The 26,801-nt window shown below is 37.6% G+C and overlaps 1 protein-coding gene across 2 annotated transcripts in view; it reads right to left on the reverse strand.

Moving 5' to 3' along the window:
* The window catches only part of HS2ST1 (heparan sulfate 2-O-sulfotransferase 1), a 193,061-nt gene that overhangs the window by 31,601 nt on the left and 134,659 nt on the right, over positions 1-26,801 (reverse strand). For both annotated transcript variants that reach the window (XM_032155451.1, XM_032155452.2), the window contains exon 2: positions 4,579-4,817. In XM_032155451.1, the coding sequence (XP_032011342.1) occupies positions 4,579-4,817 (239 nt within the window). The remainder of the gene's footprint in view (positions 1-4,578; positions 4,818-26,801) is intronic.

Raw genomic sequence — 26,801 nt, forward strand, 5'->3', positions numbered from 1 at the left:
AAATATATAGTTTCTGCTATGTCTCAGGCACTATTCTAAACATAAGGGATTTAATAGTGAACAAGACAGACAAGTTTCCTGTCCTTAAAGATCTTATAATAGAAGAAAAGACAGGCAGTAAACAAACCAATCTATAAGTTAGTAAGCTGATTAGTACCAGAGAAGACACAACAAGAGTGATACAGTACACAGTAACTTAGAAGAGGTAATCAATATGTAGGATGGCCAGGCATGGTTTTTCTAAGAGTACATTATTAAACCTTAAATGGATAACATGAAGTCAACTCTGGAAGAAGCCAGGAGAAGTGCATTCTAAGAGGAAAGGATAAGTGTGGAGGCCTTAAAATGGGAAAGGCTTGGTGTATTCAATGAAACACAAGGCCAGTGTGGCTAGTGGGTAAGAAGTTGGTGCACACAAGGGCTAGATTAAAAAGGGCCTCTTGGTCTATGTAAGAAATGTGGATTTTGTAGGGGAGGTAGGAATAAGAATTTAAAGATAAGTACCCTACCACCCTGGGAAGACTGAAGTATTCATCTTCCCATATCGCTACCAAGAATCATCATCTGGATCTTTGGTACTCAAACTGCAGTTTAAAGACCAGAGGCATTAATTTTGGCATCAAGTGGGAGTTGTTTAGAAATTGAAAACTAGGCTCCATCTTGATCCTTCCGAATCTGAATTTGCATTTTAACCAATGATTAGCATACACATTATAGGTGGAGAAAATTCATCTAAAGTGCTGCTCTGAAAAGTATCTGCAACTCCTGGTGAACTGTGAGCTCTAACACAGATAACCTAAAGTTGGCTTGAGAGTGAATTAAAAGAAAAAAATTTATGTTGTTCTTCAGAGAATACAAATTCTAGATATTTCCAATGTTTTAACAAAAGGGGTTAAATATAATCATAGGCCTAAACATATGAGAGCAAAAAAGAATTCTTTTTTTGAAAAATCATAAAAGATGTGGCTAATCACATATATGGTATGGCTACTTTAAAGACATGATGTTCTCTAATGTAAAGATATTCACATGACAGCAAAGCAAGCTCCATTTTTCAACTAGAAGAGTTGATTGATTACCTATCTCTTGCCAATTCCTATCTATTAACTAAGTAAAGCCCATCTCAAAAATGTATCTTTAATAACTGAGTCCACACCTTATTCTAATTGCTTAGTTTCTCATATCTTATATTCTCAAATGTTTATCTTTTAATATCCTTCTTTTAACTTTTCAACTTTTTTATTGAAAAAAATTTCTAAACTACAGAAAAGATGAAAAAAGAGGACAGTGAACATCTCTATACTCTTCACCTAGATTCACTAATTATTAACATTTTGTCAGTTTTATCTTTGTTCTCTACGTATGCACATACATACTCAATTTTTTCTGACCTATTTGAAAGCAAATAGCTGCCATTCATATTTAACCCCTAATTACCTCAGCATGTACTATGTCTATGAACAAAGATGTTATCATTTTTGATCAAGGATCTGATTACAGACCATACATTACATTTGGTTTCCGTGTCTCTCTAGTCTAAAGAAGCTTCCCTCCAACTTTTTTGGTTGTTATGATACTGACACTTTAGAAGTCAGTTGTTCTGTAGAATATTCTACATTAATTTGTTTTCTCAGGATTAGGTCCAAATCAAACATTTTGGTAGGGAACATTTTTGGTTAAATATTTCAGTGAGATCACCACAAATTGATGTTTTATTTTAACTGTTTTCATAGCCCCTGTGTTTATGTTTTATGTTCCCAAATAAATTTTAAATAAGCTCCTTCAAGGGTGTGGCCATGCTTTCTATTTCTTTGTTATTTCCCCAAAGAATGTAGTACAACCTTTGTGTATATTACATACACAATAAATAAGTGAAAAACTCAAAAGCAGAGTTGACAACTATTTCTAAGGATAGCAGAATATATATAACTATTATACATTGAGAGGTTTTATACCAGACTAAAAATATTTGGGCTTTGCCTCTAAAATTTTTGAGAGAAATAATTAAGCAGGTAAACAGTTTAGAGCAATACCTAATATAGTATGTACAAAAAATGTCTAGGAAAGCTGGGGCTAAAGGCAGATATCAAGCAGACTGAACTAAGATCGGAAGGTGAGGGAATAAAGAGGATGGTCAGGTAACATATCTCAAAATATTTTTATGAGTAAACAGCTTTACACGGAAGCTGGAGACAACAGATTTAAGAAAGATCTCATCTTTTAAGTTGTACTTGATTAGAAACTATTTCTTAGAGAACAAAAAAGAGCAAAATAGTTCATTTAATTCTTATTTAAGCAGCTGAGAGGCCAGGCGCCTGTAATCCCAGCACTTTGGGAAGCTGAGGTGGGCGGATCACCTGAGGTCAGGAGTTTGTGACCAGCCTGACTAACATGGTGAGAGTCCGTCTCTACTAAAAACACAAAAATTAGCTGGGCGTGGTGGCGCATGCCTGTAATCCTCGCTACTCGGGAGGCTGAGGCAGGAGAATTGCTCGAACTTGGGAGGCAGAGGTTGCAGTGAGCCGAGATCACACCACTGCACTCCAGCCTGGTCAACAAGAGCAAAATTCTATCTCAAAAAAAAAAAAAAAAAAAAAAAAAAAGGTAGCTGAGAACAGTACACAGAGACAACAAAATATGATATATTAAAATAAAAGTGTGTTATATCAGATGGGGTTCAGGGAATATTTAAAAATTATTTTCAAGAAATACAGTACAATTTTTAGTTTACATTTAGATGAAGCTTACTAGATTAAAAGTGAAGTAAACATGAAAACATGTCACACAAAAGAAAGGGAAGCAGTAAATATGACTTGTTTGAAGAACTGCATCTACATAGAACAAGAGATCACAAAACTGGAGATAGGGTATATAAAGAACATTTGTTAAGTCACTCTTAATTAAGATCAGGTTTTGAACTACCAGCTGATATTCTGAAGTATGTCAGCTAATGATTAAGACTATTCTTTTACGCTGCCCCACACAAACATTTTTTAAGTGTTGGTCATTATGTAATCCAATTGCTTTTAAGATAGCATTTATGCTTCTCTCCTGCTGTTTTTTTTCCCTATATATAACCAACAAGTTATTAAAAGAAAAACAGAAGCTTTACCTCATCCAAATGCAACTGGGAAAATATACTACTACATGATGCCTATAAATGTCATATGTGGTGAGCTCCTCCAGATTTATAAATAATGGTTGATGTCACTGCCAGACATCTTGCAGTTACCAGGAAACTTTGTAATGCTGAACAAACAAATTAACATTATTTTTCTAAAAAGTATTACTGAATAAATCTGAAATTATTATCTAAGCATGAATACATATTACTTTTAAACCAAAGCATATTTTGAAAAGCAGTAATGCAAAAAGATTTAAAACCTACTACACACTGTATAAAAACAGAATATTTAGGATACTTGCCCTTGAGATACATAATATTACATAATGAATAGTTTTTATGACACACATAGCTAAAAACAGCTCATGTTTCTTCTCATTCATAGAAGAGTTTTTGGTTTGGCCAACAGATGTGGAATTTTGGTTCTATGAAAAAGAGTACTCCAGGATTCTGCAAAGAGCCAAAAATTACATGGGCAGACGACATACCATATACCACTAGCCTTTACAAACAGCTCTCTAGCAAGAAAGCCAACCTTAGTCTTGTGTATCAATGTAATTCTCTTGTTTAAGTGTAAGGATTATAGTTATGCTAAATAGTGAGATTAACAGTCAATTCTGTAACAAGTTCACTGCTTTCAAACAGATACATATCATTATAACTACAGGACCATCACAAATAACTTTCTAATAAGCCTATTCCAATTTGGCATTTGATCCTAAGTAGTATTTGCAAACATTATCTTTCCTTCTCATGGGGTGGAATTCCCATGCCCTTCCATATTTATAGAGAGAACTTTATTTATAATTGCAGTCAAAACTGCAGGTGTGGGAGAAATGTATGCTACTACTATTAAAGAGATGAGCAAATTTTATTTCATAAGATAATTTCCTCTACTTTTCTTAAAACCATTTCACAAAATTATTTATTCATCTGTTTATCTAAAACTTCGTGAGAATTTAAAAGGTAAGATTATGTTGAAGAAGCCACAACTAAACTATATATACATTTATAAGCAATATATATATAAACTCTCTCTGTATCTATCTGTATCTATATCTAGTAAAGAGGGGCTGGTCACAAAATTGAATACAAGTATCCATCAAATATTTCTCCATCATAAGTTGAGACAATAATTTTTATTGCAGGGTATTATGCCAAAATTATATTTTTAAAAGGATACTACGCTGAGGAACATCAATTTTCTCAAAAATTCAAGCTATTCATTAATTCATTTACTTCACAAATATTTGAGTACATACTATATGCAAGGAAATGTGTCAAATACTGTCAAGTAAAATTATACAAAAGTTAGCTGGCCCTCTCCCCTAAAAGGCTTATGATCCATTGAGATCAGCACTCACATCCCTTTAAAATACTTTATCCCCTTGAGCTAGAAAATTTGAGTGAGGAAGTATTAGAAAACATTTGAGCATTCCTTAAGTGGTAATTACCTGATCTTGCAATGACATCACTGGATTATTTTTGGTAGTGTTGATATGAAGAACATGGTATTTATTCTTTGCACACAAGTCATAGGCGATATTGGTAAATGAAGTGCTTGCCGTTTTGGGAACTCTGTTATAAATGATCACCATGTCCTCTTCCTCATCTAAAGTGGCATCTTGCCGAGGGCCATCCATTGTATGTCGCTGCTCAATTTCTCGGACTTCATGTCTTGCAATAGCCCTTTCTGCAAAGAAAAACAGATACAAACTAAGTTTTTAAGGACACTATAAGGAAGTTATGAACACTGAACTTTGGACCATGATTAGAAAAGATACAAAAAAGAAAACAAAAAACAAAAGCAAAGAACCAAGAGATGTGGAAAACATGAGTAAATTGCTTGGGTTTCTAAGAGGATCTAGTTGATTCTAAAACAGCTGTACGGCCTGGAACATAATCTTCCTATTCAAGAACTAGGTAAGAGTTGTTGAAGAAATGTTTTGAGGACCAAAGCTTCAGAATTCCTTATGAAGGCTAATACATATGTATATCAAGAAAAAAGGAATAAAGAGTCAACAAATGTAGAATAGCACAGACCACAGAGTACTTCAATGCAGTTCAAAAGTCACTTTACATTCTAATAGAATTCCTACAGCCTGAATTAATTATCAAACACACAAAGATTGCATGGAATACTAAACTTCACACTACAAAAATGAACTTAGAAGAGAAATTACTTATAATTTAAGAAAAGGTTTTGAAATTTATTACCTGATTTAGTTATTCTCTGGTTTATAAAAATGTAGCAGGACAGTGATTATAAAGTGATTATAAATGTTAATACGACTTAACAAGAGTAGAAACAATATGACTTACAAGAGTAGAAACAATACTACCACAAATCCTTTTTCTTTTTGGTGTTGCATTAGAAACTGTGTTTAGCACATGGCTATGCTTTTCCCTTAAATTTCATGGTTCCTCTAAAATCACCTATTTGCTATGTGGTTTCAAAAGCAGTTACATTTTGCTTTCTAGTATTCTCTATTTAATGCAAACTTCAGCTTCAAATATATATATTCAAATATCTATACATTCTAATATATATACAAATATATATATTTTCATATATATACAAATATATATATTTTCATATATATACAAATATATATATTTTCATATATATATATATATATATATGAATAAGGATGCAAGAAAAGGAGAGGAAAGAAGGAAATGAGGAGCGTGAAATCTCTAGCAAGATTGCAAATACTTTGCACAGGGATAGTTACACATATAGCATGTACTCTCTTAACCCCCAAGTCTTTGTGCAAGCTATCTCACCTATCTTGAACAATCTTCCATCTCCCCACCCAACCTTTACATTTCAACTCAATTGCTTCCCAGGGAAGCATCTGATAGCTCTGACTAGGTCAAATCACCTTTTTTTGTTTTTTTTTTTCCGGAGATGGAGTCTCGCTTTGTCACCCAGGATGGAGTATAGTGGTACGGCCTTGGCTCACTGCAACCTCTGCCTCCTGGGTTCAAGCAATTCTCTGCCTCAGCCTACCAAGTAGTTGGGACTACAGGCGCCTGCCACCACACCCAGCTAATTTTTGTATTTTTAGTAGAGACACGGTTTCACCATTTTGGCCAGGCTGGTCTTGAACTCCTGACCTCATGATCCACCCGCCTCGGCCTCCCAAAGTGCTGGGATTACAGGCATGAGCTGCCACCACGCCTGGCTATCTTTTAAAAAATCTACATTCATCTATCTTATACTACATGTCTCAATATATTTATCATAATTGTAGTTTTACATTGTATGTGTGGTTATTAGTGTCCCCTATGATGCTGACAACTTAATAAAGTAAGATGAAAAGCAATGTGGTATAATTACAGCAACAAGTGCAGACTTCAAATATTGTCAGAGCATGCATCTTTGATTTTGGTTGAAAAGATATGGACACCATGTTATATAGAATACACTCTGAGCTGAGGATTTGCATTCAAAAAACCAGAATTAAAAATTCCAGGCCTGCTGCTTACTAGCAGTGGGCTTTCCAAAACAGAAGTACATATATGAGAGATATACGTATGTGTTATATATTTATATGCAAATATACATACTCTTTTATTCTGGGGGAAGGTGTGCACTGAAAATGGAGAAAGACATAATGAGCTTAATATTGAATACACTGTTGGATAGCCTGGGTCATCCAGGAGATATAAGATAATTGGGCTTATAGGTGTACAGTTGAGAATAAAGATTCAAGTAGCAGATAGACAGCTGCCTAGACAATATACAGTATGTAGCACAGACAGAGACCCTAGGATAGAATCTTAGATAATACCAATATTTAAAAGGCAAGTAGAAAAAGATAATCCATAAAAGAAACAGAGTAAGAAAGAAAAAAGAGTCAGGAGAGACTTCAAAGAAGCACATACCATACTATTTTTCAAATCAACAGTGCTTTATAAATAAACCTACAAATCAAGGTAACATACTATAAGCATCCATACAAGATTGGGAAGTTGTCTTAGATTAAATTCAACTAATTTTTATTGAGAACCTATGAACATTATTATTATTTTTTTGAGATAGGGTCTCACTCTGTCGCCCACGCTGGAGTGCAGAGGTATGACCATGGCTCATTGCAGCCTCGACCTCCCCAGGCTTAGGTTATCCTCCCACATCAGCCGCCCAAGTAGCTGGGACTACAGGTGCACATGATCACATCTGGCTAATTTTTGTATTTTTTGTAGAGACGGGGTTTCACTATGTTGCCCAGGCTGGTCTTGAACTCCCAGGCTCAGAGTGATCCTCCCTCCTCAGCCTCCCAAAGTGTTGGGATTGTAGGTGTGAGCCATTGTACCTGGCCTGAACATTATTATATTCAACAATTTTAAAGGAACATTATCTTCTAAACAGTTCAAAACTATTATGGTAATGTTATGTCCAAACACCCTCCCCTTTTCTACTAAGGGAAATACAACAGTGCTGTTGGCATTTAAGTGCTGACAGAAGTGTGAGAGGTTTCCTCTAGCAACACAGACATATGTGAAATTGCCTTTAAAAGATTCACCTACTCACACAAGTAGGAGTTCGCGCTAAAGAAAAAAAAGATTCACTTACAATCAACAATGCTGAATTTACTCACACTAGTTTTCTCTTCAAATCAAATACTTGGAAAAAAAGATTTTTTGTGTTATTTCATAAGCAGGTATCTATTTTATCTATAAATAACATGAGACAAACTGCAAAATTGTTTTAAAATTACCTCATCAACTTTGCTACACCTCTGGCAGAGCCATGAAACAAACATGTTTTTAAAAAGTAATTATTATTCTTGGTTCACTATGTGTATTAAATCATATAAACTGTGTATTTCAAACAATTTTAGAAATGTCTTAAATTATGAAAAGGTAGAAATATTGGAATCACTACTTTCTCATTCAAATAGTATTTACATGCGTTTTCTATTTTTCAAGTGTTTTTACTTTGCTTAAATATATAGGACAATTATTAATATAATGTTAGGCCTAAAACTACATAAAAAGATAAAAATTGTATGGAAAATTAAGAACAATTTTGTTAGTAATATTAAATCCTATCTCAGTTGAACAGCAGTAACGATTACTGATGATAAATTACTATCTTTCTTCTGTGGCAATACCTACAATCAATGAGTGTTTTCAATATGGTCATTTTCTTTATTTACTAAGTATTAGATAGTTATAATTCTTTTTTTAGCAAAGATGCTCTACATCTAGTTAGTACAGCCTCTTCTGAGGCTTTCTTAAATCACTGAAGAAAGTATACTAGTTACGCCACATCTGTAGTGCACTTAGAATGTAGGCAGTATATTCAAAATACTTAGGATACATATTCTCGTAATGTTTTCTTCAACTTCGAGTAATAAATTGCAGTTCGCCCTTGAACAACATAGATTTGAACTGCACGAATCCAATACGTGGATTTTTTTTCAATAAAATTTACACTGAGTGTGCCTGCTTCTCCTGCCTCCTACCTCCTTTATCTCTTCTGCCTCTGGCACCCATAAGACAGCAAGACTAGGCCCACCTCTTCCTCCTCAGCCTGCTCAGTGTGAAGATGACGAGTATGAAGATGTTTGTGATAATCTATTTCCACTTAACAAATAGAAAACATATTTTCTCAGAGCCTGGCCTGGTGGCATGCACCTGTAGTCCCAGCTACTGCTAACTCAGGAGTTGAGGTAGGAGGATTGCTTAAGCCCAGGAGTTTGAGACAAGCCTGGGCAACGCAGCTAGACCCCCATCTCTTAAAAAAAAATTTTAATAAAAAAATAAAAAATATATATTTTCTATTTCTTGTATGTTAAATAACATTTTCTTTTCTCTAGTTTATTGTAAGAGCATGGTATATAGCATTACAAGAATACGGCATGTAATATACCAATATGTGTTTATCAACTGTTTATTGATTGGCCAGGCTTCTGGCCAACAGTAAGCTGTTAATAGTTAAGTTTAAAGCTGTTGGGAAGTCCTTTGATAATCGGCGCAAGACAAAGATGCCCTCTCTCACCACTCCTATTCAACACAGTATTGGAAGTTCTGGCCAGCGCAATCAGGCAGGAGAAAGAAATAAAGGGTATTCGATTAGGAAAAGAGGAAGTCATATTGTCTCTGTTTGCAGATGACATGATTGTATATTTAGAAAACCCCATCGTCTCAGCCCAAAATCTCCTTAAGCTGATAAGCAACTTCAGCAAAGTCTCAGGATACAAAATCAATGTGCAAAAATCACAAGCATTACTATACACCAATAATAGCCAAATCATGAGTGAACTCCCATTCACAATTGCTACAAAGAGAATAAAATACCTAGGAAAACAACTTTTAAGGGACGTGAAGGACCTCTTCAAGGAGAACTATAAACTTTGCTTAAGGAAATAAGAGAGGATACAAATAAATGGAAAAACCCTCCATGCTCATGGATAGGAAGAATCAATATCATGAAAATGGCCATACTGCCCAAGGTAATTTATAGATTCAATGCTATCCCCATCAAGCTACCACTGACTTTCTTCACAGAATTGGAAAAAACGACCGTAAAGTTCATATGGAACGAAAAAAGACCCCGCACAACCAAGACAATCCTAAGCAAAAAGAACAAAGCTGGAGGGATCACGCTACTGACTTCAAACTATACTACAAGGCTACACTACTAAAACAGCAGGGTACTGGTATCAAAACATAAATACAGGGGGGTGGAGCCAAGATGGCCGAATAAGAACAGGTCCAGTCTACAGCTCCCAGCATGAGGGAAGCAGAACACGGGTGATCTCTGCATTTCCATCTGACGTACTGGGTTCATCTCACTAGGGAGTGCCAGACAGTGGGTGCAGGATAGTGGGTGCAGCGCAGTGTGCGCAAGCCGAAGCAGGGTGAGGCATTGCCTCACTCGGGAAGCGCAAGGGGTCAGGGAGTTCCCTTTGCTAGTCAAAGAAAGGGGTGACAGATGGCACCTGGAAAATTGGGTCACTCCCACCCTAATACCGCACTTTTCCAATGGGCTTAAAAAACGGCACACCAGGAGATTATATCCTGCATCTGGCTCTGAGGGTCCTACTCCCACTGAGTCTCGCTGACTGCTAGCACAGCAGTCTGAGATCAAACTGCAAGGCGGCAGAAAGACTGATGGAGGGGCGTCTACCATTGCCAAGGCTTCATTAGGTAAACAAAGCAGCTGGGAAGCTCGAACTGGGTGGAGCCCACCACAGCTCAAGGAGGCCTGCCTGCCTGCCTCTGTAGGCTCCACCTCTGGGGGCAGGGCACAGACAAACAAAAAGACAGCAGTAACCTCTGCAGACATAAATGTCCCTGTCTGACAGCTTTGAAGAGAGCAGTGGTTCTCCCAGCATGCAGCTGGATATCTGAGAACAGGCAGACTGCCTCCTCAAGTGGGTCCCTGACCCCCGAGCAGCCTAACTGGCAGGCACCCCCCAGTAGGGGCAGACTGACACCTCACATGGCCGGGTACTCCTCTGAGACAAAACTTTTCAATCAGGCAGCAGCATTTGCAGGTCACCACTATCCGCTGTTCAACAGCCACCACTGTTCTGCAACCACTGCTGCTGATACCCAGGCAAACAGGGACTCGAGTGGACCTCTAGCAAACTCCAACAGACCTGCAGCTGAGGGTCCTGTCTGTTAGAAGGAAAACTAACAAACAGAAAGGACATCCACACCAAAAACCAATCTGTATGTCACCATCATCAAAGACCAAAAGTAGAAAAAACCACAAACATGGGGAAAAAACAGAGCAGAAAAACTGGAAACTCTAAAAAGCAGAGCACCTCTCCTCCTCAAAAGGAATGCAGCTCCTCACCAGCAATGGAACAAAGCTGGACAGAGAATGACTTTGACGAGTAGAGAGAAGAAGGCTTCAGACGATCAAACTACTCCAAGCTACAGGAGGAAATTCAAACCAATGGCAAACAAGTTAAGAAGTTCGAAAAAAAATTAGACAAATGGATAACTAGAATAACCAATGCAGAGAAGTCCTTAAAGGAGCTAACAGAGCTGAAAGCCAAGGCTCGAGAACTACGTGAAGAATGCAGAAGCCTCAGGAGCTGATGCAATCAACCGGAAGAAAGGGTATCAGGGATGGAAGATCAGCAATGAAATGAAGCGACATGGGAAGTTTAGAGAAAAAGAATAAAAAGAAACGAACAAAGCCTCCAAGAAATATGGGACTATGTGAAAAGACCAAATCTCCGTCTGATTGGTGAACCTGAAAGTGACGGGGTGAATGGAACCAAGTTGGAAAACACTCTGCAGGATATTATCCAGGAGAACTTCCTCAATCTAGAAAGGCAGGCCAACATTCAGATTCAGGAAATACAGAGAATGCCACAAAGATACTCCTTGAGAAGAGCAACTCCAAGACACATAATTGTCAGATTCACCAAAGTTGAAATGAAGGAAAAAATGTTAAGGGCAGCCAGAGAGAAAGGTCGGGTTACCCACAAAGGAAAGCCCATCAGACTAACAACTGCTCTCTCGGCAGAAACTCTACAAGTCAGAAGAGAGTGGGGGCCAATATTCAACATTCTTAAAGAAAATAATTTTTAACCCAGAATTTCATATCCAGCCAAACTAAGCTTCAAAAGTGAAGGAGAAATAAAATACTTTACAGACAAGCAAATGCTGAGATTTTGTCACCACCAGGCCTGCCATAAAAGAGCTCCTGAAGGAAGCACTAAACATGGAAAGGAACAACCAGTACTAGCCACTGCAAAAACATGCCACAAAGTAAAGACCATCAAGGCTAGGAAGAAACTGCATCAACTAACAAGCAAAATAACCAGCTGACATCATAATGACAGGACCAAATTCACACATAACAAGATTAACTTCAAATGTAAATGGGCTAAATGCTCCAATTAAAAGACACACACTGGCAAATTCGATAAAGAGTCAAGACCCATCAGTGTGCTGTATTCAGGAAACCCATCTCACATGCAGACACACACATAGGCTCAAAATAAAGGGATGGAGGAAGATCTACCAAGCTAATGGAAAGCAAAAAAAGCAAGGGTTGCAATCCTAGTTTCTGATAAAACAGACTTTAAACCAACAAAGAGCAAAAGAGACAAAGAAGGCCATTACATAATGGTAAAGGGATCAATTCAACAAGAAGAGCTAACTATCCTAAATATATATGCACCCAATACAGGAGCACCCAGATTGATAAAGCAAGTCCTGAGTGACCTACAAAGAGACTTAGACTCCCACACAATAATAATGGGAGATTTTAACACCCCACTGTCAACATTAGACAGATCAATGAGACAGAAAGTTAACAAGGATACCCAGGAATTGAACTCAGCTCTACACCAAGCAGACCTAATAGACATCTACAGAACTCTCCACCCCAAATCAACAGAAGATACATTTTTTTCAGCACCACACCACACCTATTCCAAAATTGACCACATAGTTGGAAGTAAAGCACTCCTCAGTAAATGTAAAAGAACAGAAATTATAACAAACTGTCTCTCAGACCACAGTGCAATCAAACTAGAACTCAGGATTAAGAAACTCACTCAAAACTGCTCAACTACATGGAAACTGAACAACCTGCTCCTGAGTGACTACTGGGTACATAACGAAATGAAGGCAGAAATAAAGATGTTCTTTGAAACCAACGAGAACAAAGACACAACATACCAGAATCTCTGGGACACATTCCAAGCAGTGTGTAGAGGGAAATTTATAGCACTAAATGCCCACAAGAGAAAGCAGGAAAGATCTAAAATTGACACCCTAACATCACAATTAAAAGAACTAGAAAAGCAAGAGCAAACACATTCAAAAGCTAGCAGAAGGCTAGAAATAACTAAAATCAGAGCAGAACTGAAGGAAACAGAGACACAAAAAACCCTTCAAAAAATTAATGAATCCAGGAGCTGGTTTTTTGAAAACATCAACAAAATTGATAGACCGCTAGCAAGACTAATAAAGAAGAAAAGAGAGAAGAATCAAATAGACGCAATAAAAAATGATAAAGGGGATATCACCACCAATCCCACAGAAACACAAACTACCATCAGAGAATACTACAAACACCTCTACGCAAATAAACTACAAAATCTAGAAGAAATGGATAAATTCCTGGACACATACACCCTCCCAAGACTAAACGAGGAAGAAGTTGAATCTCTGAATAGACCAATAACAGGCTCTGAAATTGTGGCAATAATCAATAGCTTACCAACCAAAAAAAGTCCAGGACCAGATGGATTCACAGCCGAATTCTACCAGAGGTACAAGGAGGAGCTGGTACCATTCCTTCTGAAACTATTCCAATCAACAGAAAAAGAGGGAATCCTCCCTAACTCATTTTATGAGGCCAGCATCATCCTGATACCAAAGCCTGGCAGAGACACAAAAAAAAAGAATTTTAGATCAATATCCTTGATGAACATTGATCCAAGAATCCTCAATAAAATACTGGCAAACTGAATCCAGCAGCACATCAAAAAGCTTATCCACCCTGATCAAGTGGGCTTCATCCCTGGGATGCAAGGCTGGTTCAACATATGCAAATCAATAAATGTAATCCAGCATATAAACAGAACCAAAGACAAAAACCACATGATTATCTCAATAGATGCAGAAAAGGCCTTTGACAAAATTCAACAACCTTCATGCTAAAAACTCTCAATAAATTAGGTATTCATGGGACATATCTCAAAATAATAAGAGCTATCTATGACAAACCCACAGCCAATATCATACTCAACAGGCAAAAACTGGAAGCATTCCCTTTGAAAACTGGCACAAGACAGGGATGCCCTCTCTCACCACTCCTATTCAACATAGTGTTGGAAGTTCTGGCCAGGGTAATCAGGCAGGAGAAGGAAATAAAGGGTATTCAATCAGGAAAAGAGGAAGTCAAATTGTCCCTCTTTGCAGATGACATGATTGTATATCTAGAAAACCCCATCATCTCAGCCCAAAATCTCTCTAAGCTGATAAGCAACCTCAGCAAAGTCTCAGCATACAAAATCAATGTACAAAAATCACAAGCATTCTTGTACACCAATAACAGACAAACAGAGAGCCAAATCATGAGTGAACTCCCATTCATAATTGCTCCAAAGAGAATAAAATACCTAGGAATTCAACTTAAAAGGGATGTGAAGGACGTCTTCAGGGAGAACTACAAACCACTGCAAATGAAATAAAAGAGGATACAAACAAATGGAAGAACATTCCATGCTCATGGGTTGGAAGAATCAATATTGTGAAAATGGCCATACTGCCCAAGGTAATTTATAGATTCAATGCCATCCCCATCAAGCTACCAATGACTTTCTTCACAGAATTGGAAAAAACTACTTTAAAGTTCATATGGAACCAAAAAAGAGTCCACATCACGAAGTCAATCCTAAGCCAAAAGAACAAAGCTGGAGGCATCATGCTACCTGACTTCAAACTATACTACAAGGCTACAGTAACCAAAACAGCATGGTACTGGTACCAAAACAGAGATATAGACCAATGGAACAGAACAGAGCCCTCAGAAATAATGCCGCATATCTACAACCATCTGATCTTTGGCAAACCTGACAAAAACAAGAAATGGGGAAAGGATTCCCTGCTTAATAAATGGTGCTGGGAAAACTGGTTAGCCCTATGTAGAAAGCTGAAACTGGATCCCTTCCTTACACCTTATACAAAAATTAATTCAAGATGGATTAAAGACTTAAATGTTAGACCTAAAACCATAAAAACCCTAGAAGAAAACCTAGGCAATACCATTCAGGACATAGGCGTGGGCAAGGACTTCATGTCTAAAACACCAAAAGCAATGGCAACAAAAGCCAAAATTGACAAATGGGATCTAATTAAACTAAAGAGCTTCTGCACAGCAAAAGAAACTACCATCAGAGTGAACAGGCAACCTACAGAATGGGAGAAAATTTTTGCAACCTACTCATCTGACAAAGGGCTAATATCCAGAATCTACAATGAACTCAAACAAATTTACAAGAAAAAAACAACTCCATCAACAAGTGGGTGAAGGATATGAACAGACACTTCTCAAAAGAAGACATTTATGCAGCCAAAAAACACATGAAAAAATGCTCATCATCACTGGCCATCAGAGAAATGCAAATCAAAACCACAATGAGATACCATCTCACACCAGTTAGAATGGTGATCATTAAAAAGTCAGAAAACAACAGGTGCTGGAGAGGATGTGGAGAAATAGGGACACTTTTACACTGTTGGTGGGACTGTAAACTAGTTCAACCATTGTGGAAGTCAGTGTGGTGATTCTTCAGGGATCTAGAACTAGAAATACCATTTGACCCAGCCATCCCATTACTGAGTATATACCTAAAGGATTATAAATCATGCTGCTATAAAGACACATGCACACGTATGTTTATTGCGGCACTATTCACAATAGCAAAGACTTGGAGTCAACCCAAATGTCCAACAACGATAGACTGGATTAAGAAAATGTGGCACATATACACCATGGAATACTATGCAGCCATAAAAAATGATGAGTTCATGTCCTTTGTAGGGACATGGATGAAACTAGAAACCATCATTCTCAGCAAACTATCGCAAGGACAAAAAACCAAACACCGCATATTCTCACTCATAGGTGGGAATTGAACAATGAGAACACATGGACACAGGAAGGGGAACATCACACTCCGGGGACTGTTGTGGGGTGGGGGCAGGGGGGAGGGATAGCATTAGGAGATATACTTAATGCTAAATGACGAGTTAATGGGTGCAGCATACCAACATGGCACATGTATACATATGTAACAAACCTGCATATTGTGCACATGTTCCCTAAAACTTAAAGTATAATAATAATAAAATTTAAAAAATAAAACATAAATACAGACCAATGGAAAAGAACAGAGGCCTCAGAAATAACACCACACATCTACAACCATCTGATCTTTGACAAACCTGACAAAAACAAGCAATGGGGAAGGATTCCCTATTTAATAAGTGGTGTTGGGAAAACTGGCTAGCCATATGCAGAGAACTGAAACTGGACCCCTTCCTTACACCTTACACAAAAATTAACTCAAGATGGATTAAAGACTTAAACATAAGACTTAAAACCATAAAAACTCTAGAAGAAAACCTAGGCAACACCATTCAGGGCATAGGCATGGGCAAAGACTTCATGACTAAAACACCAAAAGCAATGGCAACAAAAGCCAAAATTGACAAATGGGATCTAATTAAACTAAAGAGCTTCTGCACAGCAAAAGAAACTATCATCAGAGTGAACAGGCAACCTACAGAATGGGAGAAAATTTTTGCAATCTACTCATCTGAGAAAGGGCTAATATCCAGAATCTAGAAAGAACTTAAATTTACAAGAAAAAAACAACCCCATCAAAAAGTGGGTGAAGGATATGAACAGACACTACTCAAAAGAAGACATTTGTGCAGCCAACAAACATATGAAAAAAAGCTTATCATCGCTGGTCATTAGAGAAATGCAAATCAAAACTGCAAGAAGATACCATCTTACGCCAGTTAGAATGGCAATCATTAAAAAGTCAGGAAACAACAGATGCTGGAGAGGATGTGGAGAAATAGGAATGCTTTTACACTGTTAGTTGGAGTGTAAACTAGTTCAGCCATTGTGGAAAACAATGTGGCCATTCCTCAAGGATCTAGAACCAGAAATACCATTTGACCCAGCAATCCCATTACTGGGTATGCACCCAAAGGATTATAAATCACTCTACTATAAAGACACATGCACACGTATGTTTACTGTGGCACTGTTTACAATAGTAAAGACGTGGAACAAACCCAAATCCCCATCAATGATTGCCTGTATAAAGAAAATGTGGCACATATACACCATGGAATACTACGCAGCCATAAAAAAGGATGAGTCCATGTCCTTTGCAGGGACATGGATAAAGCTGGAAACCATCATTCTCAGCAAACATAAGAACAGAAAACCAAACACCACATGTTCTCACTCATAAGTGGGAATTGAACAATGAGAACACATGGACACAGGGAGGGGAACATCACACACCGGGGCCTGTTGGGGGATGGGGGCTAGGGGAGGGATAGCATTAAGAGAAATACCTAATGTAGATGATGGGTTGATGGGTGCAGCAAACCACCATGGCACATGTATACCTATGTCACAAATCTGCATGTTCTGCACATGTACCCCAGAACTTAAAGTATAATAATAAAAAAATTTTTTTAAGATAAAAATTTTAAAAAAAAGTTGTTGGGAAGTCAAAAGTTACATGCAGATTTGATGGCACAGGGGTGGGGAGTGGTGCCCTAGCTCCCACATTGTTCAAGATCCAAATGTATAAAAAAATCTGCGGCTGGGCGCGGTGGCTCACGCTTGTAATCCCAGCACTTTGGGAGGCCGAGGTGGGCGGACCACGAGGTCAGGAGATCAAGACCACGGTGAAACCCCATCTCTACTAAAAATACAAAAAAAAAATTAGCTGGGCGTGGTGGCAGGCGCCTGTAGTCCCAGCTACTCGGGAGGCTGAGGCAGGAGAATGGCGTGAACCCAGGAGGCGGAGCTTGCAGTGAGCCGAGATTGCGCCACTGCACTCCAGCCTGGGCGACAGCGAGACTCCGTCTCAAAAAAAGAAAAGAAAAGAAAAGAAAAATCTGCTATGCAAGCTATCTCAGGTTCACCATTAAATGTATAGCCTACAGATCACACGGGGTGCAATCTAAGAGTCATGAAATTGCAGGCAGGCCAGGCACCAATGGCACTATTATTTTCAACTGAAGATGGACACTCAACTCCATGGCAATTCTAGTTTTTCCACGCTCCTCATGAAGGCAGCACATATCTGAGCTTGATGCTTTTCCATGTGTCAGATTAGCAACAAACTCAATTCTTTTAAAAGATAATAGTAATATTTACCGGCCGGGCGCGGTGGCTCACGCTTGTAATCCCAGCACTTTGGGAGGCTGAGGCGGGCGGTTCACGAGGTCAGGAGATCGAGACCATCCTGGCTAACATGGTGAAACCCCGTCCCTACTAAAAATACAAAAAAAATTAGCCGGGCGCAGTGGTGGGCGCCTGTAGTCCCAGCTACTCGGGAGGCTGAGGCAAGAGAATGGCGCGAACCCAGGAGGCAGAGCTTGCAGTGAGCTGAGATAGTGCCACTGCAGTCTGGCCTGGGCGAAAGAGCGAGACTCCGTCTCAAAAAAAAAAAAAAAATTTACCTATTTCCATACTGACAGGCCCTTAAAGACTTTATTTATTAACAGAATAAAATGATTAGTTAAGTATAAAACATTACATTAAACTAAAATCTACACAGCATTAAAATGACAAGGATGTATTCTGTATCAGACTGCAGGATAACTGAAGAAAAGAGAACTGAAAACGTGCAATAGTTCTATATTATGGGAAAAATTTAAGAACGAGAGGGATATAAGAAACAGCAAAGAGAAAGAGCAATAAATTGTCTTGCCCTCAAATACTGAAACTTCTAGTGTTAAAATAAAAAAGAAATACATTGATAACAAGTAGATAAGTAATAAATACAAAGCAAAAAATATTAACAAAAAAGACCAAATTTTAATATCTTTAACTATAGTAAGAAAACACAGAAATTAGCAATAATAACACTTCAGTAATGACAAGCCAAGGTGATTTATAAGAGACTGAACTATATATGCATAACAGAGCAGAGCAATGCTACACATTAGCGGCTCATAATGATTTTGGGATCATGGACTCCTTTGAGAATATGATGAGAAAACTATGCTCTCTCACAAGGTTGGCTTGTGCATTTCAGGGCATCTTAGAGCCCAACTACAGGCAAGGGGGTCTATGAACCTAGATTAACTACCCTTAAAAACAAAACAGCTCCTAGGACAATGAGGCCTGATGATAACCTACCAAAAGTCACTGATAAGTATGCAGAAAAAATAGGTTACTCATAAGTAAAAATCAAAGGCAAGTAGAAATCAAAGGGGAAACCAGCAGTGTCTACCCAAGAATTGTCTATGGGTGGAGGTGCCTTGGCATACCAACTTGTCTAGTCAGATCCTCCTGGCAAGTATGCCTACTGTAGAGGTAGATAAGCTAGGCTCTAAAAGCTCAGTGCCATTAAATGTCTGAATTAAAGTGGATCCTTTGCATTTTCTAGGAATGAATCTTGAGCTGTGTGCATCTCCAATAACTGCTCTGACGTGTAACTCATTCCCCATAAAATGAATACACAATGAGGAATAGGGAGCAATACAGATGCACCAAAAGAAAGCTGTTGTGAGGCTATTTAACTGATTCTTGCTTCAGCATCACTTACTGTGAGTTGACTGCCCAGCCAAACACCATCTGATCCTCATGGAAGTAATATTTTGTAATCACTGAGAATTAAGTAAATTGACTGTCTGACTGTATACATTATTTTCTTAAGAGTATTGTTAGCCTGGCCAGGTGCGGTAGCTCATGTCTGTAATCCCAGCACTTTGGGAAGCCAAGGCAGGAAGATCACTTGAGCTGAGGAGTTCAAGATCAGCCTGAGCAACATGGCAACACCTTGTCTCTACTAAAAATTTTTAAAAATTAGCTGAGTGTGGTGGTGCATGCCTGTAGTCCCAGCTACTCGGGAAGCTGAGGTGGGTAGATTGCCTAAGCCCAGGAGTTTGAGGCTGCAGTGAGCTATGTTTGCGCCACTGCATTCCAGCCCGGATGACAGAGCAAGCCCCTGTCTCAAAAAGGTATTATTAGCTTGAATCAGTCTCCCTGAGCACAAGCACTATGGGGGACTAACAAAATAAATTTCTATATGCAAGGTAGAGAGAGAGATTCTGAACACTGACAAATGCTTTCTTGTGTGGTTTCCAGGTAGTCAACAGGGATGCATGTGGTACCATTAAAACTTAAAAGTTACAGTTATATGAATCATCCTATAAAAAAGAGCTAACAGTGACTTCCACTTTAAGGGAAGATGGAGTAGACTTATGTTTCACTATTGCCCCTTCTGAGTACACCTAAAAACCTGGCACACAATACATAAAACAAATATAAGACTCTAAAAGAGAAGACGGTAGACTACTGGAACCCCTGGGACCTGAGGACAATAGAGTGCTGAGTTACCCTAAGTTTTATTTATGCCTCATATATTCCAGACTTGGAGCTATAGAAGTTGGCAATCTAGAAACAGGTACAGACAAAAGAATCCCTACAAAAACCTATTCTCTGTAGCCAAAGGACCAGGAAAGGAACAGCATAGCAAGATAGAAAGCTTAGATAATAACCATTCTACAGCAGCCAATTCCATAGGAAAAACCACCCCCCGCCTCCCCACCAACTCTACAGGACAAGTAGGGAGCCTAGACTTCCACCCTCACAATGCCCAATATCCCTGATGGGGTGATGTCAGAGAAGGCCAAGTACAGGGTCAGGACTTTCATCTCAGACAGCAGGTAACAAGGCACCTCTGCAGTATCAGTGGAGTCCAAGCAAGGAAACAGAAGATTTTAATTAGACCCCGAGTCTTATAATACAAAAATGCTCAGGTTTCAATAAAATACTATTAATCATACCAAGAACCAGCGGGATCTCAAACTCAACGAATAAAGAAAATCAATAAATGACCAACACCAAAATGATAGGAATGTTAAAATTTATCAAAGACTTAAAGTAGCCATGATAAAAATTCTTTAATGAGCAATTATGAACATGCTTGAACCAAACGAAAAAAATGGAAAGCCCCAGCAAATACAATCTCAGTAGAGAAAATGAAGATACAAAAAAGAACCAGGCCGGGCATGGTGGCTCACGCTTGTAATCCCAGCATTTTGGGAAGCCGAGGTGGGTGGATCATGAGGTCAGGAGTTCAAGACCAGCCTGGCCAACATAGTGAAACCTTGTCTCTACCAAAAATACAAAAATTAGCCAGGCATGGTGGTGCATGCCTGTAGTCTCAGCTACTCAGGAGGCTGAGGCAGGAGAATCACTTGAACCTGGGAAGCAGAGGCTGCAGTGAGCGGAGGTCACGCCATTGCACTCCAGCCTGGGCAACAGAGCGAGACTTTGTCTCAAAAAAGAACCAAATGGAAATACGGGAACTAAAATAAAAAGCTCAGTGAATGGGTTCAATAGCAGAATGGAAGAGATGAAGAAAAGTTTAATGAATTGAAAGAAAAAACAAAAGAAATTACTGAACCTAATAGCAGTGGGAAAACAGACCAAGAAAAGGAAAAAAGAAAACAAACAGAGCTCAAGAAACCGTGGTCTAGAACAAAAGATCTAACATTGGTGTCACAGAGTCTTAAAAGGATAGAAGAAAGAAAGCAGGGTTGAAAAGTGCTCAAAGAAATTATGGCTGACAACTTTATACACTTAGCAAGAGACATAAACATTTAGAGAAGCTGAACAAACTCCAAATAAGGTAAACCCAAAGATATCCATGTCAAGATATATCATAATCAAACTTCTGAAAACAAAAGACAAAAAAAATCTTGAATGCACCCATATGAAGCCTACAAGAGAAAACTGGATTAACAGCAGATTTCTTATCACAAACCATGGAGACAATAGGAAGTGGCACAATGTTTTTCAAGTGCTGAAATAAAATAATCGTATACCTAGAGAAAATAATTTTCAGGAATGAAAGGGAAAGTAACTCACATGAAAGAAAATTAGCATTTATTGCCAGTAGACCTACCCTAAAAGACTGGCTAAAAAAACTCTATAAACAAAAAGGAAAAGAAGAAATCTTAAAACATCAAAAAGAACAAACAAAAAATGGAGAGTAAAAATATGTGTAAATACAATAAACTTGCCCTTTCCTCTTGAGTTTTCAAAAGCAAGTTTGACAGAGAAAGCAAAAATTATTATGGCACTCTGTGATGTGGCTCTAAATGAAGGCAGAACAAATATTTAAGACAATTACATTGAAGTGAGGGAGAATAAAAAGACATAAGGGAAGGGAAGGTTTCTATACTTCACTTGAATTGGTAAAATGATACCAGTGAACTGACAAGTGACATTTATATAATGAAATATGTAAAACAAGCATGAAAAAGACTATATAAAGACATTAAACTCAAATCAAAATGCAATTCTAAAAAAATATATAAGTAACCCACAGGAATGCAGAAAGAGAAAACAAGTGAAATAAACAGAAGACAAATAAATAGAAATGTCAAGGGAAATTTAAAAAATACATTGACATGAATGAAAATGAAAATAACAAATGAAAATTTGTGGGACACACTTAAGGCAGGACTGAGGAAAATTTATAGCACTGTATGCAGACTTTAGAAAAGAACAGTCTCTAATCAATAATCAAAGAAGATATACAAATGACTAACAAACATGAACAGATGTTCAACATCATTAGTCACTGGGACATGCAAATCAAAACCACAACAAAGTACCACTTCATACACACTAGGATGGCTATAATTAAAAACAGAAAAACCAAAAACTTAAAAAAAAAAAAAAGAAAAGAATAGGAAAATAACAAATGTTAGTGAGGAAGTGGACAAATTGTAACCCTCATACATTGCTGGAGGGGATGTAACATGGTGAAGTCATGATGAAAAACAGTTTGGCAGTTTCTCAAAAAAGTTAAACAGAATTACCAAATGCCTCAGTAATTCTACTCCAAGGTATATACCACCCCAGACAACTGAAAACAGGTACTCAAATACTTATAAATGTTTAAAGCACTATCTCACTATAGCCAAAAGGTAGAAACAATCCAAATGTCCATCAACAGATGAATGAACAAATAAATTGTGGTACTATATACAGAGCAATGGAATATTATGTAACTATAAAAAGGAATGAAGTACTCAGATGTTAGTAATACAATATAGATGAACATCAAAAATATGCTAAGAAGCCAGATACCAAAGGTCATATATAATTAGATTAATATGAAATATCCAGAATAGGTAAAAATGAAACAATATATATTAATATATTGGTGGTTGCCAGGGAATGGGGGAGGGAGAAATGGAAAGCACCTGATTAATGGTTATGGGGTTTCCTTTGGAGTAATGTTTTGGAACTAGATAGAGATGGTGCTTGTACAACATTGTGAATGTTCCAAATGCCAGTGAATTGTTCCCTTTAAAATGGCTAACTTATGTTTGTTTCACTTCAGAAAAAATTACCAAAAATAAGTACTCACAAAATATTGAGATCTTATAATACAGGTTCATTTTAATAATAACATTAAAAACAAATTATAAAACATTTAACAGTTTATAAATTAGTCATTTATTCTCAATTTAACAATATTTATTGAGTATCTTCACGTACAATAAATTTTTGTAGGCCCTTATTAGATACATCTTTTACACAAACATAATGCTTCCACATTAAATATATGTTAATCCTTAACATTCTTAAAATATATTACAAAATAAATATCAAATACTCTTTCACAACTTCATCTGTGATAAGGTTCTCACTAAAAATGTATTGGAGTTAATGCTCCTGAGATGATCTATTAGATAAAAACATTAAACTAATTGTTAAATATCCCATCAATCCAAAAACCACCAATTCTTTTCTTTTTGTGTTATTGCTAAGGTTACTACGTTAAAGGAATATGAGTCATATCTTACTAAATGTACTTGCCAAGCTTGGCTATACTTTTCTACAGTTATTATATTAATTTTAAAATGTGAAATCCTTGTAAGTTATAACCTTCTTTTATTATCAATCTGAGAAATACACTAATCACCTACATGAAAAAATAGTATTGGTAATAGCTAACACTGAATTCTCACTATGCTTTAAGTGTTTTATGTATATCATCTGTTATACCCATGCTCTGTGTTGTGTTTTATATACATCATGTCATGATTCTAAAAGCAAACCTAAGAGGCAGAATTATTATCCTCATTTAAATAAGAAAACAGTCTCTTTAAGTGATCACCAGCTGTTTACTGATGTCAGGATACCATTACAGGTCACTGTGACTCTAGAGCTCGTGTTCCACATTATATTGATTGTCCGAGATTTTGTCTATTTCTATTATAGGAAGAGGTAGAGCCGTATAGTTAATACAGCATTACAATACTACCTTTTTTTTGCAAACGCCTTTTAAAATTTTTTGATATATTTTATTTTGGGATTGCAAAAGCATTTTGCAATTGTTTCCTGCAACATTCCTTTGAAATAGGCATGGTAAATAAGTGAAACAGAGGAACAGAAGATGGTTGTCTTCTAGGTGCTAAAAAGCAAAACATGCTGTACTATCTTTGCAACTTCCTGTGAATATATAATTATCTCAAAATTTAAAAAGTTATTAAAAACCACAACCAAAGCCAAAAACAACATAATTCTTGATATCATTCCCCAAATTAGTAATTGTATAATATTCTAGGTATCATTCTTGAATAGGGAAAAAAATCACAACATACAAAAGTTTTCTTTATTTATGGGTTACTATATGGATTGTAAGGTCTGAAGTAGGTCCAATATAGGGCCTAAGTTTTTCTTTAAATATACCAGCATAAGTATAGAGATGAGACCTATTATTCAAATTATAAGTAGAATCCTCTCCCAATTCACAGTTTAGAAAAACACCAATTTGCCTTGATTGTACTGACCAGAGTCAGATTTACCTGCATCCATCTTTTGGGAATGAAACTGCCATAGTATTTTTGGGAAAAAAATTCTTTTACCAGACGCCCATAGCCTGTTCACCCTAGCCTCTTACTTCTGTCTGCCAATAATGACTGCACCAAGTATCTATTTTTAAAATACAAAATATCATAGTTAAAAATCATAGGTGAGCTGACTTCAAGGCTTCTTTCTTTACTCATCTCAGTCACTTGAAATAAGTACGCTGATACAAAATGGGGAGTCCAACTATATATGCTTTTCCTTTTTCTTGAGCTTTATTAAGACTTTAATCTCACATCATCCCTCATCTCTTTATAAATTTCTCAAGTGAACGGTTCCTATTTTCATAGTCTATCTTGTACAAAATTGAACAAATGCCACTGTAACAAATGCCATAAGTAAGAAGAAAATACTTCTGGATCCAAGAATTGGAGAAAAATCTTCTGGAAAATACACTGAGTAACTTCAGCCTTAAAAGGACAGAGGTAGCTTTCAAGATGTGGGGATGGCTAATTGGAGAAGGCATAAAAGCCTGAGTAGTAGCACAAGCTGATAAACAACAAATATACTAGCATAATGATTATAATATTAACAGTAATGTGAAGCAGCTGCAAAAAAATGTATGGCAATTTTAGGCTGTGCCAATAGGTATATAATTATCAGTGTAACAAGTGCTTCACTTTGAGCCTTTACTGTGAGCCAGGAACAATGCTTCATGTTTTATTTATTTATTTATTTATTTTGAGATGGAGTCTCGCTCTGTTGCCCAGGCTGGAGTGCAGTGGTGTGATCTCAGCTCACTGCAAGCTCTGCCTCCTGAGTTCACGCCATTCTCCTGCCTCAGCCTCCCGAGTAGCTGGGACTACAGGCACCTGCCACCACGCCCAGCTAATTTTTTGTATTTTTAGTAGAGATGGAGTTTCACCGTGTTAGCCAGGATGGTTTGATCTCCTGACCTCGTGATTCCCCGCCTCGGCCTCCCAAAGTGCTGGGATTACAGGCATGAGCCACCGCACCTGGCCAATGGTTCATGTTTAAATGTACATTACTTCACCTAATTCTTGCAATAATCCTATATGGTAATATTACAGAATTTAGACTCAGAGATATTAATTACAGGGGAACAAAGTCAGAATTCACACCCTCATCTGTCCGATACCAAAGCTTATATTCCTAACCAAAACACAGTAATTACTGTTTCAAGTCACAGGAAGGAACAGTTCCTAAGATATTTGTATTTAGTCACACGGGGCTATTATGTGTCATTTCAGGCACACATTAAAAGCTAGAGTACTCCAGAATGGGAATGAGCTGGATGGATCATCATGCCACATAAAAAACTTAGGAAAAAAAAAAAAAAAACAGTGCACTTAGCTAAGAGAAAATCCATAAAAATGACTAACAGTCTGTTGAAATACTTGAAAACTTATTGTGAAAAAGAGGCAGAATCCTTTTTGTAGTATTACTCCAGAAAAAAAGATATGACTGTGGCTCAAGAGAGAATGGGCTTTCAAATAATTAGTAGTGCAAAGTAAAGACACAGGCAGTTTAGGGGGTGGTAAGTTATTAGTCTCTGGAGATACTCGTATAGAGGCTGCATGAGGATCTGTCAAAGAATGACAGAAAAAGGATTCCTGCACTGATGAGAGCTGAAATCAGGGGACCTCTGGACTGCATAACCCTGAGATAAGTTCCATAAAGCTATGCTATCAATTTCTCCTCTACAGTACAGATGTGTTTTTGGACTCCCTCCACCCACTCACCCCGAGGCTAAAACAAAATCGAAAGAAGCAGAAATAGAGAGAGAAGCAGGCCAGTAACAACTGGGTGGGAGAAAGGGAGTAGGATGCTTACTTATTCTCCCACAATCCTATTTTATTCAGTTTCGCCCAGATGTATTTGTTTACCTTAAGACAAAAAATACAGTTTTTTTTTTCTCTCTCTTTTTCTTTTTTTGAGACAGAGTCTCGCTCTGTCGCCCAGGCTGGAGTGCAGTGGCGCGATCTCAGCTCACTACAAGCTGCACCTCCCAGGTTCACACCATTCTCCTGCCTCAGTCTCCTGAGTAGCTGGGACTACAGGCACCTGCCA

Source organism: Hylobates moloch, unplaced genomic scaffold, assembly GCF_009828535.3.
Source record: "Hylobates moloch isolate HMO894 unplaced genomic scaffold, HMol_V3 SCAFFOLD_5, whole genome shotgun sequence".
In the NCBI taxonomy this organism is placed as follows: Eukaryota; Metazoa; Chordata; class Mammalia; order Primates; family Hylobatidae; genus Hylobates; species Hylobates moloch.